The sequence below is a fragment of the Polyodon spathula genome, chromosome 2 (assembly GCF_017654505.1).
Source record: "Polyodon spathula isolate WHYD16114869_AA chromosome 2, ASM1765450v1, whole genome shotgun sequence".
Taxonomy (NCBI): Eukaryota; Metazoa; Chordata; class Actinopteri; order Acipenseriformes; family Polyodontidae; genus Polyodon; species Polyodon spathula.
In genome coordinates, this window is record NC_054535.1 from 60,744,816 (window position 1) to 60,765,952 (window position 21,137).

Sequence of the window (21,137 nt, forward strand, 5' to 3'; positions counted from 1 at the left end):
TCCCACATCAAGCAGGTGTCACAGATTACAGGCTTGAAGACCATGTTGAGGGTTTTTTTTTTTGAAGTTTAGTTTCTTCTGCAGCCGTCAACCTGCTTTCAAACTGCTTCGAAACTGCTCTGTACTTTTCCACGCTGTACTTCTCCCACTCGCTGTCGCTGGGAAGACTGCCTCGTTTAACTGCGTTGTTCTGCTGTGCTGTCGGCTCCTCCCCTCGCCCGTGTCTCAAAACGGCGCTGAATTTGAATCAGCTGCTCCGAGTTTCAGCTTGTTTGTTATCAGAAAAACACACGCGGCTGTGTTTCCCCAATGTCCTCTGTTTTCTGATTAAAGCAATTCAAGATGCAATTTCTCCTTTCTGCTTCGAAACTGCTCTGTACTTTGCCACGCCTGTACTTCTCCCACTCGCTGTCGCTTCCACTCGCTGTCGCTGGGAAGACTGCCTCGTTTAACTGCGGTAAATGGTAGACTTAACTCGCACACTCCAACACAATTCTACCAAATTTCTCATCCTTGACCTTTTTACTTATTATACTAATATAAAGAAAGTAAATGCAGAAAATAAACTTTCTAAACTTATTTACACAAATAGTAAAACAAAATCCAGCTGTACCATACATACAATTATGGCTCATTACGCTTGCACAGCTTTAAAAATTTTTTGTAAATATGTATAAAAAGCACCCAAACTAGAAAAAAAAACTATCCTTAAACAAGGATATCTTTTGGCAAATCGTATTTAAAAACCTTTTTCCCCTTCAACAGCACTGATTGAACAAGTATTTTATAATCGGTAAAATTGGGATTATTTGTGTAAAATTCTTAAATATTTAAATATAACGATGCAAGATATCAGTACCAATTGTCTATTTAACCATTTGTTTACAAGTCTTTTGGCAAACCTGTGTTAATTAGTAACAGCTGTCTTTCTTTGTGTGACGTCTGTAGCACGGCTTGGCTCTGCAGTGGGGGGAAAAACAACCCAGGCTCTGTTAACCCGCACCATGAGGGCTCGGTATGGCCCCAGTGCGGCTTGGTTGTGCAGTGGAAGAGAGATATTAGTCGTGCCACCAGGTGGCAAAAGAGCGCAGAAATTGTGCTTACAAGTATGAGTACCCCACAAAACGTATCCTTTTTAAGTGTTCAGGAGATCGGTGTAGCAAGAATCTGGCAAAATATAAATGAAAATATGTATTTATACTACCAGAACAATATTTGTACACTTCCAGCCAGGCCCACAGATTTGCTGGAGAAAATCCCAGGGCCCACTGCCCTGAAGGCGGGCCTGGAGAAGGAAATACAAAATCATTTAAAAAAAAAAAATAGTGTTGGGCCCACACCACTTTTTTTCTCACTTGTGCTGAATAAGTTGCTCTGTTTTAATGTTTCACTTATGTTCGGTAGTGAAGCTTAGACCCTTGAAAGGAGGGTGAGCTTTGTGTATTTGGACATTTATTTTGTTTTTTTAATTTAACCAACTCATTTGGTCACAGATGGGCATATTTTTACTGAAACCGGTATTCCAGCTACAGCAGTACAGCTTAAACGCTTGTGTAAAGCCTGTCAAGCATGTTTTTGTTATGACTTGTCCGTGAACGTGCTTTCACAGGTTAAATGCATCTGATGCTTGGTCAGTATCTGTAAATTTATTACATTAGATGGACTAAACAGTGCAGTTCAACACAACGTGTGGGTAGTTACCCCCCCACCCAGTCTTGTAAAAGCAGTGCACATTTCCCCAACTCCACATTAAGTACCGATACTTAAGTTCTTGAATCATTGGAAAAATAAATCTGTCATTTGAGTTCATAAGGGCTGCAATATTTTCTCCTTAAGTGAGTTTTGGGCGTTTCTACTTTTGATACAGAACCTTTTTCCACGTCTGCAGTACCATCTACATTCTTTCACAAACTCCATACATGCTTTAAGATGAAGCTTTTTGAGTAATGGCTGCTGCTTTCTTGCCACCCATCCATATAGGCCAGCTTTGTGTAAGGACTCGCTTATTGATGTGTGAACACTGACTCCCATCTCAAGACACAGAACTTTTCAGATCTCACAAGGTCATTGTTGGCTTCAGAGTGACATCCTGAATCTGTTTCCTGCTTGCTCAGCTGTTGCATTTTGGGAGTAGTGTCTGGGTGGTATGATGCATCTTAATTCTTAGTAATGGACTTCACTGTGCTGAGAGGGATAATTGGTGCCTTTTGAAATTTTCTTGTACCCTTCTCCTGCTCTCTACCACTTTATTCCTGTTTTGAAAGCTTCTTGGTCTTCCTGGTTGCTTTGTTGGATCACTGTGTGAGTTGCAGCTTAAGTCTTTATATACAGGGCTCTACGTTTAGACTTTTTACTACTGGCCCCTTGGGCCAGAGAGGTAGTGTTTTTACTGGCCCAGATACAATTTTAACTGGCCCAGTAAGTACAAAATTTGGTGTATAGTTTTGTTCTCCGCTGCAAATGCATTTGGTGAGCCAGAAGTACATCCACTGGTGACTGGATTAAAACAGTTGGTGCCATTAAATATGGCAACTAGTACTAGAATTGTTCAAACGTCACCACACACCCCTGTAGTCTGGCTAGGTCCCTGCAGGCTTGCCTGCAAGCTGCCCAGAGCTTCGTTGTCCTCCTGACACTAGCTCTGAGGTGGCTGCATGGTGGGCCTGCAGAATGAAAAGAAGTGAAGGACAGCGCGTATTAATCTTCACCACTCCAAGTCAGTGCAGGGGTGGTAGCAGTGAGCTGAGCCTAAAAATAATTGGCTATTCCAAATTGAGAGAAAAAATAAATAATTGGTGACCACTAAATAAAAACAGCTTCATTTTTGCTTTAATTTAAAGGTTGAAAAGTTCCTAAATTATGGGATTTGGTAGGACTTTTATTACTTTTTGATTTTACAGTATTCTTGTCCTCTAATTTAGTCTGCCCACTGTCCACATTGTTTTAAGGTGAATCTCACCGGTGTTTTTTCTCAGTCTGTTTAACAACAGTTCAGTGAGCACATAGTCTCATCGGTAGAGCAACCAGTGAATAAAGCATGTCCACTGTATCACCCTGCTCTGCAAGTTAATAGCAGAGTAATGTATTAGGTTGTGTGTTAGCGCCATTCAAAAATAAAATAAACAATTTATGAATTATTTAACTATTCTGATTGTGTATACCATATGTTTAAATGGTAATAGCTGTTTTGTTTGTTTTTTTTGTTTTTTTTAATCTGGCTTTTTGTACATTTAACATGCTTTGACTAGATGACAATATAAAAATAAAATTAGTTCGTTATCTGCAATTTACCTGATTTAATTTATAAACTATTTTATCTTATTTCACTGTGGAAATCTGGTAATCCTAAACTACAAGGACAGTGCGAGAAACTGAAGCTCTGGTAGAAACTTTGACACCAAAATCTTGCCAAACTCACAAAATAGTAAAACCTATTTAATTTTATTTTTATTTAATTACTTTGTTTAATGTCAACATCAGGCAAAGCTTACAGAATTGGGTAAACTGCATTATCCTACTGTAGGCATTCAGAATGTATTCATTAAATTAGCAAAGTGCTCCCCAGTGCTTTCTTCCACAGCAATGTGTAAGAATCTAAAACCTGCTACATTAAAAACTGGAGCAATACATAGATATTGCCTTGCAGGATATTGTAAACCTGCATTTCACACACCATATAAACAAGCAAGAGTGCACTTGCAAACTGCATTATGAAAAATCCTATAGGGAGAAGAAAAAACAACTTTAGCTTGCATAGTCTTTCATGATGGTTTTTAATTTCTGTGTTTAATGTGTATGGTAAGCAAAGAGCCCACGCAAAGTGGGTAAGCGAACTATATATTGAAAGGCTATTTGTAGTTATTTCAGCCATTGACAAGCACGCATTTGCATGCTTGTCAGAAAATGAAAATACTGTATTCAAGATTTGAAAATGTATGTGTACAAATGATACTCTTTTACAAAAACTCACAACAGAGCTGTTAGCAACACTAAAAGGCTAACTGATGTATACTAATCCATAATAGGAAACACTATTCAAACAATCATAATACAAAATAATCATTCTCAGATCGTTATAGCCTCTCCCAAGTGAGCACCAATTTTACTGCTGATATGAAGGAGTCCTGTAACGATTGTGAATGGCATTTCTGATCTTGTATCCAAAATCAAAACATTAGACAATTCGATCCCGTTGTCCAGTTTCCACGTGCTGTACCTGGGTATCCATCGGTTCATTTATCTTTTATTTTTTCTCTCACTGCAGTCAAAGCAGCAGACAAACACCTGCTATCTTGCGAACTATTACTGTGAGACTGGATATGAGGGCAACTAAATGTTGAATTCCCAACAAAAGCTGCTGTTTTATTTGCAAGTCTGGGTAACTTGACATTTGTTTCACTGTCATCATGAAGCCAGTCTTTCTTCCACTCCACTCTATTTTTGTCTTTATCAATTTGTTTCTTTATAATTACATGTGGCTTATTGGTGCAGTTCATTGCTTAGTTGTAAAAAAAAAAAAAAAAAAAAAAAAAAAAAATTGCCATGTCTAAAGTATTACCAACTGCACTTCAGAACGGAGTCTCAGGTGCTGACTGTACAACAAATGTGACGTGGGGTGGGAAAGTTCAGACTAGTTCAGTTAAGCCATTATTAGCTTTTTGGCACGCTGACCTATTTTCATGCATTCATAAAACAGAAGCCATGTGGACTATACTACATACATTATACAGTTAAATGTTACCAGCCCAGTTGGGGCTGTGGTGCTTCATAACTACCAGCCAAACTGCGCGCTCTACCAGGCCGCTGGGCCGTGGTTAATATTGAACCCTGATATACCAGAGGGAAATTATCTTGGTTAAACCACTTTGATTAGACACAGGCTGAAACTATTTCACTAATTTTGTGACCTTTTTTTATAAACAAGTAATTTTGCCCCTGAGCTGATTTTAGGTCTTCAGTAGTAAAGGGGTTGAATACTTATGCAACCGAGATTAATCTATTTCTCTGTAAATCTTGTTTTATTTTCCAAAATTTAATTTCTCAATGTGGAGTAGTTTGTGTAGATTCTATATGTGAAGTCTAATTTGAAAGCGTCATAGTATGCTCAGGTGCCAACAAAATGTGAAAACTTTGCGGGGGTGATGTGTTGTATAAAATGCAGCTAAACACATCAACACAGTTCCTTCAACACTGCAGCTGCCTCAAACTGCAAGTATGCCTCCAGACTTTGGGCCATCAATAACATGAGTCACTATGGCCTAGGTGTTAATCTGTAAAGATGTGCATTGGTGCCTGTATACCCCCAGTTTGAGACTCTAACTTGTGCGAAACCAAGTTTCATCAGAATGAAGTGCTTTCACATATGTAAAACGAGACATACAAGTATAACTGCTATGTGAGCTGTTTTTATCAAGTATAATTTGTTTTTTTATTTCTTCCTTTCAGACTTGGTAAAAAGCCGTCTATATTGGGTGGACTCCAAACTGCACATGCTTTCCAGTGTGGATCTGAATGGTGAAAACCGCAGAACAGTGTTGCAGTCACAAGAGTATCTTGCTCACCCCTTTGCTCTCACAGTATTTGAGGTAAATGACTCCGACCAGTTAATATCCTGTAATGTATCTTATTTTTTGTACCATCTTCAGTGGCCTTGGCAATGCCAGGGTTGTATAAAAAGTAGAATGATTGGATCATTGATTTAGTGAAGCTGGGCAAAGGCTTGGTTTTGAGAAACGCATTTGATTTGGGAGTAGTCAGGATTCAGTTTCTGTCAAATGCGGGCAAGGGTTTTACTTGCATCTCCAGCTGTTTTGGAAATCTCCATCAAAACTATTTACTTTAAATTTGAAGCACAAATCAGTCTTGTTTCTCTCGTGTCTCCCATGATGCAGAAAACTGAAAAGATCAGTAGGAAGAAGTATTTGTATTCTTTTACACAAAGCAGTTATTGCCACTTTCAGCAGACTGGGGGGGCGGTGTATCGTACTTTGGGATGCTTAGTTCTGTTCTCCCATCTCATTCATCATATCACTGTGAACCTAAATATACACACCCATATTAATTTCTCTGCCCTCTTGTGCTGTGCTAGATCTAGTCTCTCCAAATCCTATTTTGTTCCTGGCTAAATATGTTCTAAATAGTCAGGAATCATAAGGTAGTGCCTTCATTTTTGGTGACTATGAGATTGACCACAGACCTATTATGGCTGCAAATTGAGATACTGTGACTTGTAGAGCTAGTATTGAAATTTAGCCCCAAAATGTTACAACTGCTAGATAGTAACTGCTTGATCAAAAAGTGCTGTACAGACACATTGCACTCGTCCACAGACAGTAGAAGAGATTGTTCAGATGAAAAGAGTAATCAACCAAAAAAGAGTAATCAAGATAAAATGGTATTCTAAAAATTGTCTTAGTATTCACCCCCACCCCTGCCAATTTTAGAACTTTCCGATTTGTATGAATGCTCAAGTTGTTGTTCTACAACCATGTGGTTCTGAAGTATGTCTTTTGCAGGATCGAGTTTTCTGGACAGATGGTGAGAATGAAGCCATCTTTGGTGCGAATAAATTTACAGGAGCAGATGTGATGACTCTGGCTAACAACCTGAATGAACCACAGGACATTATTGTTTATCATGAGCTTATACAACTTTCAGGTTGGTCAAACTTAATTCTTTCTTCAGGCACTGTTAGGGTTAGTAGCCCTGATTTCCATATTTACAGTACTCCAGTTTTAAAATGAGTCTAATGATAGAAGCCCATAACACTGAATATAGCAGAAATCAACCTCAGAAAATATTAATGCCAAAATGGCAGGTGAATAATGAAATTGTGGTAATGGGTTGAATTTGAAAAATACAGGTGTGAGATGGCGAGGCAGGAAGAATGCTTATCTCAATGCCAATAAATAAAAATAAAACTTGTCGGTATCAAGACATTTCATTCATTTTACAGGCATTCTTTTCAACAAAATGATAGGATACCATAGTAAACTTTCAGGCTTGTGGTGTCCAAGTTCAAAACACAATTTTTTTTATATTAACTCATTCGCTCACTAGTGGTGTTCGGTGCTCGATGTTAAACCCTTAACTTTGGCTGTTTTGTCTTGTTTGCATTGTTATGCCCTTGTACACAGGCTACATAGAACTGAATTTCTGGACCAAACATGGTTAGGCACATGTTGTGTTCTAACTTAGTATCCTTTCAAGGTCTTATTTTTTTAAACATTAACCGGTTTATCGAATTGTAATGAAAAATAAGATAGCCTCCTGGCATCCGGGTACTTGTACACGTCATGACACTCTGGGATATGTAATTCTGACGGTACTTCTAACAATCACACAGGCTCTCTGTAGTTCAAACTACAACTCCCATAATGCACACCGAACGATGGTAAAATTTCAGTTATATATAGTTAAATAAACAGATTATTTGATATAAATCAGCGAGACAGTGCCACTCTGATAGGGCAGCAATACATTTAACGTTTAAACATTAAGTTATTTCAAATAGGAAATTTACATTCTAAAAAGACATCCACACTCAAATGCCATAGTTTCACCCTAAAATATATAATTCACCAAGCAGAACAAAACTAAAAATACCTAAAATAAAAAATGAACATTTTTGTGTCTATCATAAGTTTTTAGTGGCAACACTGGATGTGGACAGTGGAGTGTTTAGTGTTTACCATGACTCTAAAATACTGTTCCAAACACCTTTTTTATTTTGCTGTCAAGCTGCAGGGGGGGTGGACAACACGCCAATCCCGAACAGGCATTCTAAAAATTGATCACTTAGGTGTCGGAGTAGTTCACCCAGTGTCTGACTGGGATTGGTGAATGCTAACAGAGGAGGGCGGAGCTGGGTATGCGCTAAGAAAGTGCTGATGTGAAAGACAGAACGGTGAAGCTGATTGGGATAAATTAGAGAACTGTTAAATTTTGTTTTGGTGTGATCTATAGCTGATAGTGTTGCTTTCTTATTTTACTTATTATCAAATAAACTGATGCATAAACTAAAAAAACTGCCTCCTGTGGAGTGTTTTCACACTGAATGTTACAATATATTGATCGAGAGCCAAGCAAAGTGGCTAAGTGATGCACATATTGAAATGCTATTGTAGTTTATTTCAGCCATTTAACATGCACACATTTCGCGTGCTTGTCAGAAAACGAAAATACTGTATTCAGTTTGTGTGCATGAGAGACTAACTACACACCTTTTAAAATTTATTCATTTTATGTCAGTGCCTGTTTTCATGCATTTTAAATGAGGATATTTTTCCACTTATCTACACCCCATACTCCTCACAGTATTTGAGAAATGATATATTAAATATAAAACTAAGATCAGAATTGGATAAAATCTCCAAATGAAAGATAAATGGGGGAAAAAAAAAAAAAAAAACTATGAATGTATTTTAATTCCAGGCTATAAGGCAACAATAGATACATTTTGAAAGTGGGTGTAGACTTTCTATAGGCACTGTATGCTCGTGCTGCAGGGTGGTGATTGATAAACAATTATTTCGGAGAAGAATATTTTCTATTACAATTTACAAAGCTTTATTTTTTATGTTAACACAATTGTTAAATTATATATAAAACAAAGAACAGCTGCACATGTTATGGGGTGGATAGTATGTCTGTTTCCAGATTAAAGGATTTTGTTTTTAATTTTCATTGGTTAAATCCTGTACATAGAAATTGATTAGAATGTAAAGGTGTTTCCCGTTGGCGACACTGGCACCTCTGCACAGTGTCCCTCACAGCAATAGTTGCCTTCTCTTACTTTACTGTTACACCTGGATGTTGTGCAACCAAATAAAACCTTTTTTTAATTTGCTAAACATTACTACAGTAACAATTTGAACAGGTTTCAAGCATATGATTGACTGGGTATTGATCGTCCATAGGGCTCTGGTGTTTGCAGATTTAGCTGGCCTGTTGTGTATTAACTAACAGTTAACAGAAAAATGTACATTAATATACTTCCGCAATAAATTTAGAACAATTTGTAGATTTTATTTTTCACTTTGACATTTATGGATTTTATAATCGTGGCAAAAACTCCTAATTTAAATCATTTTGATTCCATGTTGAAACACAATAAAATGTGGAAAAGTCCAAGGGGGGTGAATACTTTTGAGAGCCACTGTGTGTGTGTGTGTGCAGGCAATGTGGAGTGGTGGTGTGTGCATGAGCTCTGCTGGCAGGTTTGTCTGTCTTTTCCTCTTTTTAGTTTTTATATTGTTTTGCATTTCTTGTTTTTAAAGTGTACTGCTGAACAGTTCTCTGTGCTGAGCTGACGCTCTGTCAGCGACAGCGGGCAGGATGGCCGGCACAGGAGGGAGGCCACTGCCAAACTTTTCTTTTGAAAGGTTAACCTGCCGACATGGAGTTAGTTTCCACAGAGGGGTTTATCCCTTTGGGGGAACATGTGCTCGCTATTGGGGAGGTAGTCGGTTGTGACTGAGGAGGAGCGTTTCTTCCTACGGCAGCAGTGTTCGTATGGAGCCTGAGAGCTCTGCAGAGACGTGCAGTGCGGAGGCTGTCATCACAGTGACAGACAATCCTGCTGTAGACAGTGAGGATGAAGGCAGTCTCACTGATTCCTCTCAAGCATCACAATCGCTGGGCGCGTATAAACCCTGAGGAGGGTACAGTGTTCAAAGCATTAAAGATTTCCTGGAGCAGACGAAAGGGTGAAGGGGAATTGATGTTGAGGATTTTTTTCCCTCCGATTTATTGATTTTGTTTCTGAGCTCAGTACGAGTTCTAAAACAAACAGTTTCTGTTCAGGAAACGTTTAGTTCTCAGGAACTAGTGGGCCTGAAATGCATATTGAGCAAACACTGTGGCAATGTTATAGTCAGTCCTGATGGCCAATACACTCCTAATTCTTTCACTTTACTGTCTGCTTGTTTTTCTTTTGTGAATATCAGTGTGTTTCCTTTTCAAACTCTGCAATGACTAGCTTTAATATCGGGTGCCTTAATATTAATGGCTGTAGAAATGCTTTTAAAAGAGCCACATTGTTAGAATTTATCTCTCAGAAAAGTCTGCATGTTATGTTTTTGCAGGAGACTCTCATAGATGTGGGAAATCGGGTTGATTGGGGAAAAGGATTGGAAAGGGGATGTTTTTTTCAGTAATGGAACTAATGTGAGTGCTGGGGTTAGCATTTTGTTTTCTTAGGGGTTTAAACAGAGCTTTGTAATTGTCTATGACATCATACAAGGGCGCCTACTCATAGTCCAAGCAGTTGTTGAAGGCAGAGTCTTTGTTTTTGTTAATGTTTATGCACCTACTAATGGTAGGGAGAGTGTATGCTTCCTCCAGAGGCTTGAAGGTATTTTGGTCAAATGTAAAACTGATGGTGTTAGTTTTTAGGTGGGGATTTTAATTGCACGGCTGATAGTAGATTAGATCACATTGAGCCACATCCCCAGTCTGCCAGGGAACTGGTTAGGATTGAAAACTATATGGAACTAGTTGATGTGTGGAGAAACATTAATGCAAAGGATTGGCAATATACTTGGGTCAAAACAGTTGGCACTGATGTTTCCATGGCTAGATTGGATCGGTTTTATACTGTTAAACGTAATTAAAACAAGATTTAAAAGTTTAATTAGCCCCACATGCCTGTCAGATCAGTTTAGTTTCTGTTAGTGTGTTGCACACCTCTCAGACTACAAAGTGCATTCTGGCATTTTAATACTGCTTTAATTATGAGCATTTTAAGAGTTAATTTTTTGGGGGAGATGGAGATGTAAAAAGAGACTTCTCATTGCAGCAATGGTGGGATGTAGGAGGTGCAGACTATTTGTCAGCAGTATACTAAAAGTCAAAGAGCTTAAATAACCATGAGAGACTGGAGGAGGACATCCTACAGCTCCAGAGAGCTCTGGAGTCCAGCCCAAATGAAAGGCTGATTGAGGGCCTAAAATGTTTAAAAAAAAAAAAAAAAAAAAAAAAAAAAAAAAAAAGGGGGGGGGTTGGGTTAGCAGAAAAAGCTTTTGACCGGGTAGATCACCTCTACCTGTGGAGGGCACTAAAAGCTTTTGAGAAGGTTCAGCTGCTCTGTGGTGACATTTCCGGTCTATTGAAAATCAATGGTGGTTTAAGAACCCCTTTCCCTGTTCAGAGAGGTATTACACAGGGGTGTTCCATGTCTGCTATGCTTTATGCTATAGCAATAGTCCCGGTAAACCAGTGAAGGTAACAGCTTATGCAGATGACATTCCTATATTTATTAACAACCATACTGATGTTGACAGTGTAGGCACCTGTCCAAGACTGTTTTGAGAAGCTGTCATCTGCTAAAGTAAATTGGTCTAAGAGTAGTGCTGTGCTCCTGGGTGGCTGGAAGGGTTGTCGTCCTCCAATTTTACCTGCTGGATTGCAGTGGAGCAGGGGTGGACTCCTTTATCTGGGAGTCCATCTCTGATGACAGCATAGTGCAGAGGAATTGAGAGGGGGTGGTGGAGAAAGTGAAAGGCAGGTTGCAGTGGTGGAAATGACTGCTTCTGCAGATCTCCTATAGAGGTAGGGTACTTATTATAACTTGGTGACCTCTAGCTTGTGGCACAGGTTCATCTGCTTGGAGCCCCCACAGTCATTAGTGAAACAGGTTCAGGCTGTGATGCTGGCTGAGGGGGGGACAGGGACTCATAGACCTTTCTAGCAGGATGAAGGCTTTTAGGTTACAGGCACTGCAGAGGCTGCTGTATTGCACTGAGAACCTCCCAGGTTAGCGTCCGCTCTGGGGATGAGGTCTGACCACACTGCTGAGCGTTTCCGCACCCAGGTACATGCTGCTCTGCCTGATGAGGGGCTGGAGCTCTTGAGACAGCTGTTCAGGGAACAGAGTTCTTCACACGGATTCCCCCTTTCCATCACTGTTAGTGTTCCCAGCAATTAGTCAGGCTTCTGATGAGCAGGGTTGTTTACTGGTTTTAGAGGGTCTGAGAGACCTCCCTCTGTGTACAATAGAGGGGAAACAGCTGTATAGGGTGTGTGTAAAGGGCCATTACCAGCAGCAGCTCAGGGCACTACCAGACGCACACTGGAGAGAGAGGCTGGCGGTGGTGGAACAGATAGTGCCAGCTTGGAGAACACTGTATAAGCCACCACTGCCAAAAAGATCAGGGGATCTGCAGTGGAGGATCTTGCATACCATCATTGCTGTTAACTCCTTTGTGAGCATCATAAACCCAGAGGTGAAAGATTCCTGTCCATTTTGCTCACAGAGGGAGACTGTTTACCATTGTTTTGTGTTCTGCACCAAATTAAAACCTTTTGTTTGCTGCTCTGAAGGAATTTCTTGCAGGATTTGGATTTTGTGTTCTCCTGAGGTGTTTTTTATTTTTGGTTTTAAGTATTGCAAAAAGAGGAAGTACTTAATCCAGCTGGTGAATTTTATTATTGGACAGGCCAAAGTGGCAATTTTAAAGAGCAGAAAAAACTAAATGAATGACATTTTAAATTCAGATCCTTTTGTCATTTTTAAAATGCTTGTATTAACACGGGTTAGACTGGATTTTAATTTCTATAAAACAACTGGCGGTGAACTGGAGGAGAATCTAATGTGACTTTGTGTCGACAGTATTTTGTGTTTTTTTTTTTTGTTCACCTTGGGTGGATCTGAATTGATTTCATGACTCTGTTTTATAAATATTGATTTTGTGTATTCTATTTAATTGTTAAATACTTTTTTAAACTATCCATTGATATCATACGGTGCCAATAGAAAGTCTACACCCCCTTTCAAAATGTTCACCTTTTGTTGCCTTATAGCCTGGAATTAAAATCCAATTTTTTCATTATCTACACATCCTACCCCACAACTTCCAAGTGAAAAAAATATTTTAGAAAATGAATTAAAAATAACAACTGAAATAGCTTGGTTGGATAACTGTCCATCCCCCTTGTAATATCAATCCTAAATTAGATCAGGTGTAACCAATCGCCTTTAAAATAACAAAGTGGCCTCCACCTGTTAAATTGTAGTGGTTCACATGATTTCAGCATAAATTCAGCAGTTCCTGTAGGTTTCCTCTGCTGGGTAGTGCATTTCAAAGCAAACACTCAACCAAGAGCACCAAGGCGCTTTCAAAAGAACTCTGGGACAAAGTTGTTGAAAGGCACAGACAGACCAGGGGATGGGTATAAAAAAAAATGTCAAAGGCCTTAGAGCATGGTCAAGATGATTTAAGAAGTGGAAGGTGTATGGCACCACCAAGATCACAAAGAAGGCGATTGATCAGAAAGGCTACCAAGAGGCCAATGGCAACTTTGCAAGAGTTTCAGGCTTTTATGGCCAAGACTGGTCAAAGTGTGCATGTGACAACAATATTCCAAGCACTCCACAAATCTGGGCTGTATGGTAAGGTGGCAAGAAGGAAGCCATTACTCAAGAAAGCCCACCTTGAATCCTGTTTTTTGAAGTATGCAAAAAAACACTATTTTGTAGCCATGTGGCAAAAAGTTGTGGTCTGACAAAACTAAAATGGAACTTTTTGGCTTTAAATGGAAAGCTTTATGATTGGCGCAAACCCAACACAGCGCATCACCCAAACACCACCATCCCTACTATGAAGCATGGTGGTGGCAGCATTGTGTTATGAGGAGGTTTCTCATGAGCAGGGACTGGGGAACTTTTCAGGATAGAAGGGAAAATGAATGGAGCAAAGTACAGAGAAGTCCTTGAGGAAAACCTGCTGCCCTCTGCAAGAAAGCTGAAACTGGGATGGAAGTTGACCTTTCAGCATGACAATGACCCAAAGCACACAGCCAAAGCTACACTGGAGTGGCTAAGGAACAAAAAGGCCCAGTCAGAGCCCAACCTAAATCCAATCAAATTTGTGGCATGACTTGAAATATTTGACCACTCTTTACAAAACTGTTCAAGTCTAGGTGTGCAAAGTTGGTAGAGACCAAAGGTGCTTCCATCAAGTATTAACTCAGGGGGGTGGAGACTTATCTAATTATGATCTTTCAGTTATGTGTTTTTAATATAATTTTTTCTCATTAAAAACTTCCCCTCAACACTGTGGAGTATGTTGTGCAGATAAGTGGGGGGAAAAAAAATCCTCATTTAAATGCATGAAACAGTCACTGATACAACATATATATATGAGAGAGAGAGATGTGTTGTGGAAAACCATTGTCCTACATGCCTTCACTTTAGTACATGTTGGTATTGTGGATGTATATGGGATATGGCTGTAGAGGGATATAGATTTAAATGTAGAAATCTTAACCCTTCAAATTTACAAGATTGTCCTGAAATTGTATGCTTTTATGACCTGTGTTTTTATTCTGATATTGGGGTTTAAGTACCATCTTTGTTTAAATAATCAGAGCCAAAGTTATTGAAAATTAAACCTTTGAAGTTTGTGTCTAATAATGTAAAAACATAAGTGTGTGTTAGTGATTTTTTATTTAATACCCACAGGTCAGAATTGGTGCAATGAGAAGATGGTAAATGGAGGCTGTGCATATTTTTGTCTACCTGCTCCTCAGATAAACATCCATTCTCCAAAGTTTACCTGCAGTTGTCCAACTGGAATGAAACTAGCAACAGATGGGCAAAAATGTATACCAGGTACAGTAACTGTTTAAGTCACTGAATACAAACACAAATTCAGTGCTTAGTTGCTGTAGGGTAGATAAAGGGATAGCTTTACTGGATGCCAGATGGATCTTGGTGTTTCATGGTGTGAGGCGAGAGTGTATTAAATGGAATGTCCAGACAGTAATTTATGTGTACAGAAATAAAATAATTTATTATCTATACACAACAAAATAATTAAATAACAAAAGAAAACAAAATGGTGTGAGGGAAGGAGTGCAGGGGTGAAATCCAAAACAAACCGTGATAACTCGTCTTTAATCGTCTTCGTGGCGAACCATACATAAACAAAAAAGACAAAAGAAATGTTAATGTTTTTTGTTTTAAAAATCCCGCTGCACCAACCTAGTCTCTCCCTCTACCCGTTACTCCTCCTATTTTACTTTCGGACCTACCCCGAACACAGTAGTACGTTCCCTTTAGTATATAATGCCCCGCCTCTGTAGTCAGTGGAACACCAATCCCCAACTGGCAAGTGTCCTTATCCTTCACTTGACTCCAGTGGCTGGAATTTACATACTCACTTCCGCCCCTCAAAAGATGACTTTTGCCATGGTCACGAGATCTTGGTAAGGGAAGTCCCGAGTTGGTTTGATGCCATCTACTGTCGGGAGGCTGAATCACAGACCGAAATCCCTTTGACTCATCACACATGGATTGACTTAAGTAGCAGCAATTACATTGGGTTCCTTGGTTAATGTCTTACCATGCAGTTCAGCTTGGTGTAAAAGCAAGGCTTTGTTTTTCCAGCAATTTTCCTTAACTAGTTTTCTGCTTTTTGGATTTGTTTCTCTCTCCGGGGTGTCATGGGAGTACTGTATTAACTAACGTAATGCATTTAATTTTGGTGGGGTTTTTTTTTTTTGACAAACTACTAAAGCAAAAAAAAAAAAAAAATTTAATAATTCTTCCCATGCAACTGTTAGAAAAACAAGAACATAGCATACATATACTGGATGCAGTTTGTGTAGAAATACAGAAATGGATGAAAAGATAGAATGAAATGCTTAGGCTACTTAACAAAACTAGAATCCCATCCCCACTTCCCTGGAGCCTCATACGCTTAGCTATTTTAGGCAAACCTAAGTGATAAATAATTGTATACTACAACATAGAGCTAATATACAAAATTCAGGATTTTTTTGGGTTGTAACAATAACATCTAGTATTAATAGAAATATTGGTTCTTTCAATATTTATATTTATATAACCATTACCAAATAGGATATATCTTGCAGCCTGAATTAACTTTTATCAAAGCTGCTTCTTTAAGAGCCCCATCTCCGCTCCTAGAAGATATCTGCAACTGGCACAAGAATTTTTTTTAGCCTGCCTGAGAGCAGTGAACTGACTTTTCCGTTAAAACTATGAAGATAAGTTTGATATTTCCCTGATATTTCTCATTTCAATTCTGAGATGTTGCTTTTAATAATAAGTATATAATCTTATCTTCGCTCAAGTTCTGGGTTAAGTCCCACCAGCTGAGCTTGGTCAATAATCACCTGCTCCAGTTGTCTAAATACAATGAGCAGGCATCCAAGGAGCTGGAGCAACTTCCTACCCAAGCAGAAGCCCCAAGCCCATTAGCCAGCAAAACAGGCACCCTCAACCCCAGGAGCAGGAGCAGGAGCAGGTGCAGGCTAATGTGGCGAACTGTTTTCAGGGTGCACAACGCAGAGGCCACCAGTAGCCCTAATTTTGCTACCACATGCCCAGGGCCCATTCTGTCTGACCTACCTGGAGTCTTGTCGATCAGGCACTTGGGTGCTTACCCCTGTCAAGGCTGGCTACTCTCTGCTTTTGTTTTGACACGCTTCCCTTTCAGGGCCTGATCGTATCAATGGTCATGAATGCTTATGACACTTAGTTTCACAGGCCATTTATGCAGAAACAGGCCATTTCAATTGTTCAACCTGTCAGTGTGAGAAGGATTTTATTCCAGGTATTTCCTGGTGTGTAACGGGATGGTGACCGCAGACCGATCCTAGACCTCGGACATCTTAATTTGTACTTGAGAGAACGAAGGTTCAAGATGGTGACAATGCAGCAGCTGTTGCATTGTCGACTGGTTCACTACAGTCTGTGGCACTGGAATAATTTTTATAAGTGCTGAAAGCCATTGAACAAAACTGTAACACCTGTATATGATTGGCTGCTGCACCCCTAGTTCCAGCGCCACATTTTCACATCCATATAAGACCTGGCTACAGGAAATACCTTTCAAAGGATGGTGTACTGCCGTTTTGGTCTCTCTAGCTCCACTCACTTTGGTGCATGTATGCTATACTGGCTCCTCCTGATGCTATTGGGCTGGATGTTATCAAAGGCAAAGTGCTCAATTACTTGGATGACATAAGAACATAAAGTTTACAAACGAGAGGAGGCCATTCGTCCCATCTTGCTTGTTTGGTTGTTAGTAGCTTATTGATCCCAGAATCTCATCAGGCAGCTTCTTTCCAGTGACAGCGTGGGAGAAGTACAGACGTGGAAAAGTGCAGAGCAGTTTAGAAGCAGTAAGGAGAAATTGCATCTTTAATGGCTTTAAATCAGAAAACACAGGACATTTGGGGAAACACTGCAGCTTGGTGAAACAGCCACATGTGTTTTTCTGATAACAAACAAGCTGAAACTTGGAGCAGCTGATTCAAATTCAGCGCCATTCTGAGACACGGGGGAGGGGAGGAGCCAGCAGCACAGCAGAACAATGCAGCTATAAATGAGGCAGTCTTCCCAGCGACAGCGAGTGGAAGCGACAGCGTGGGAGAATTGCAGGCGTGGAAAAGTGCAGAGCAGTTTAGAAGCAGTTTGAAAGCAGGTTGACGGCTGCAGAAGAAACTATACTTCAAAAAAAAAAAAAAAAAAAAAACATCAACATGGTCTTCAAGCCAGTAATCTGTGACACCTGCATGATGTGCGAAATCCGAGAAAACCCAGAGGAGCTAAACCAAGTGTGCGTAAAGTGCCGCGCGATCCAGGATTTGCATAAACTAGTAAGTATGCTAGAAATGGAGCTGGAAGAAGTGACAGCAACAGGATCTTGAGGAACTGGCACACCCACAATTCATGGAAGTCTGCATCACCCCTAACAGACTGAAAGCCACCAGGGAGATAGAAGGTCAGAACAGCTGGGTTCAGGTAGGCAGAAGCAGGGAAAAAAAGAAACTTGGTCAAACACAACCACCAGAAATCAAAACAACCAACAGATTTGAGTCACTTCAGAATTTTGATGAGCAGAACCAACAACAAGAGAATGAAAGGAACAACATCCAGGACCCTATTAACAGTGGTGACCAGACAGCAAAAAGAAGGGAGGTCATGATTGTTGGGGACTCCATATTGAGAAACACAGCAAGTTCAATTTGCAGTTTGGACCCCCTTACTACAACAGTGTGCTGCCTTCCGGGAGCCTCTGTCAAGCACATCGCTGAAAACGTGGACAGGCTCCAAGAACGAACAGGAGACGACCCAGTATTAGTCGTCCACATCGGTACAAACATTGGAAGAGACAGACCAAAATCCCTGCAAAACAAATTCAGAGAGCTAGGAAGGAAATTTAAAAGAGAAAATCAAAACTGTGGTATTTTCTGGTATATTACCGGCACCTTGCAAAGGACCATATGGACAGCTGGAAATAATATAAACGCATGGCTGATGACGTGGTACACATGGGAGGGCTTCACCTATCTTGATCATTGGACCACATTGTACAACAAGGACTATCTGTGTAGACGGGATGGACTGCATTTAAATAACAAGGGAACCAGTCTACTTGGAGAAAAGATCCTCGAGCAGGTTCAGAAGCATTTAAACTAGAAAGGAAGGGGGGAGAAATCAACAAAAAAACAGAAGGGAGACCGCATCAAAACAAGGACAACAACTCAGGTAAGACAACCATTAAATGTATTTATCTAAACGCTAGAAGTATCAGAAACAAAATTTTAGAACTTGAAGCTACTGCACTAACAGGTAACTATGATGTGATAGGTGTTACAGAAACTGGGTTGTCAGAGCGATGGGGACGAATATAATATTTGTGGGTATACACTGTATAGGAAAGACAGGCAGAACAGAAGGGGAGGAGGGGTAGTGCTATACATAAGAAACAGTGTTGAAGCCCAGGTGTTCAACCTAGACCAAGAAAACAAAGCCGAATCAATATGGGTCAGAATAACAGACACAAATTCAAAGGGCATAATAATAGGAGTATGCTATAGACCGCCAGATTCAGACGGGGAGCAGAATAATCTGTTATACATTAGAAGTGTGTGTAGCAAAGGAGAAGCCATACTAATGGGGGATTTCAACTTCCCCCATATAAAATGGGGAAAACCCTGTGGGGAGCACGACGGACAAAATTGAAATGGTGGAAATGACAAATGACTGCTTCCTAACACAATTTGTCAAGGCACCGACTAGAGGGGAGACATGCCTTGATTTAGTCTTTTCAAATAACGAAGACAGAATAACTAAAACAGAGGTCAGAGAACCACTGGCAAACTCAGACCACAACATGGTCTCATTTGAAGTGTTTTTTAAATCCCCAAAAGAAATGACTAAAGCTAAGGTTTACAATTTTAGAAAAGCAAACTATGAAGGTATGAAACAGAGACTAACAGAAGTAGATTGGAGTAAAATAGAGAAAACACCCACAGAAGAAGGATGGTTGTTCTTCAAAAATGTAGTACTAGAGGCGCAAAACAATTATATCCCTAAAGTAGACAAATCTAAATGTAAAACTAAATTGCCAAAATGGTTTAATAGATCAATTAAAAAAAATATTCAGCGAAAAAAGGCACTTTACAGAGCATTAAAAAAGGACCAAAAAGAAAGTACGCAGAAAGAGTACACAGAACTGCAAATGCAAATCAAAAAGGAAGTTAGAAAGGCCAAGAGAGAAATAGAAATGCTAAGGGGGCTAAAACTAATTCCAAAATGTTTTTCCAATATTACAACAGCAAGAGAACATTCAAAGAGGAGATTAAATGTTTAAGAGATACAAATGGCAAAATCTTAGATGAAGAAGAAAAAAAAATAGCAAATATATTAAATGATTACTTTTCACAAGTTTTTACAAAGGGGGATATGGACAACATGCCCCACATGTCATCCAGTTCCTATCCAGTTATAAAATAACTTTAGCATAACTGAGGCAGAAGTGTTAAAGGGACTAGGAGCTCTTAAAATAAACAAATCCCCTGGCCTGGATGAGATCCTCCCAGTAGTACTCAAATAAATGAAAGAAGTTATTTACAAACCACTAACCAAGAAGGGATTCTTCAAGAAGCTGCTTGATGAGATTCTAGGATCAGTAAGCTACTAACAACCAAATGAGCAATTGGCCGAATGGCCTCCTCTTGAAGGATGAGAATGATGAAGGATCCCAGGGTGTCAGCTTCAACAACATTACTGGGGAGTTGATTCCACACCCTCACGATTCTGTGTAGAAAAATGCCTCCTATTTTCTGTTCTGAATGCCCCTTTGTCTAATCTCCATTTGTGACCCCTGGTCCTTGTTTCTTTTTTCAGGCTGAAAGTCCCTTGGGTCAACATTGTCAATACCTTTTAGAATTTTGAATGCTAGAATTAGGTCACCGCGTAGTCTTCTTTGTTCAAGACTGAACAGATTCAGTTATTTTAGCCTGTCTGCATATAACATGCGTTTTAAACCCGGAATAATTCTGGTCGCTCTTCTTTGCATTCTTTCTAAAGCAGCAATATCCTTTTTTGTAGCGATGTGACCAGAACTGAAACCAGTATTCAAGATGAGGTCTTCCTAATGTATTGTACAGTTTTAACATTACTTCCCTTGATTTAAATTCAACACTTTTCACAATGTATCCAAGCATCTTGTTGGCCTTTTTTATAGCTTCCCCACATTGTCTAGATGAAGACATTTCTGAGTCAACAAAAACTCCTAGGTCTTTTTCATAGATTCCTTCTCCAATTTCAATATCTCCCATATGATATTTATAATGTACATTTTTATTTCCTGTGTGCAACACCTTACACTTTTCTCTATTAAATGTCATTTGCCATGTGTCTGCCCAGTGCTGAATCTTGTCTAGATCATTTTGAATGACCTTTGCTTCTGCAACAGTGTTTGCCACTCCTCCTACTTTTGTGTCGTCTGCAAATTTAACAAGTTTGCTTACTATACCAGAATCTAAATCATTAATGTAGATTAGGAATAGCAGAGGACCTAATACTGATCCCTGTGGTACACCGCTGGTTACTACACTCCATTCTGAGGTTTTTCCTCTAATCAGTACTTTCTGTTTTCTACATGTTAACCACTCCCTAATCCACGTACATGCGTTTCCTTGAATCCCAACTGCGTTCAGTTTGAGAATTAATCTTTTGTGCGGGACTTTGTCAAAAGCTTTCTGGAAATCTAAATAAACCATGTCATATGCTTTGCAATTATCCATTATCGATGTTGCATCCTCAAAAAAATCAAGCAAGTTAGTTAGACACGATGTCATTGTATTACAGATTATTT

The 21,137-nt window shown here is 39.5% G+C and overlaps 1 protein-coding gene across 3 annotated transcripts in view; it reads left to right on the forward strand.

Moving 5' to 3' along the window:
* Positions 1–21,137, forward strand: part of vldlr (very low density lipoprotein receptor) — a 137,144-nt gene that overhangs the window by 98,714 nt on the left and 17,293 nt on the right. For all 3 annotated transcript variants that reach the window (XM_041226143.1, XM_041226153.1, XM_041226163.1), the window contains 3 exons: positions 5,446–5,585; positions 6,516–6,657; positions 14,462–14,611. In XM_041226143.1, the coding sequence (XP_041082077.1) occupies positions 5,446–5,585; positions 6,516–6,657; positions 14,462–14,611 (432 nt within the window). The remainder of the gene's footprint in view (positions 1–5,445; positions 5,586–6,515; positions 6,658–14,461; positions 14,612–21,137) is intronic.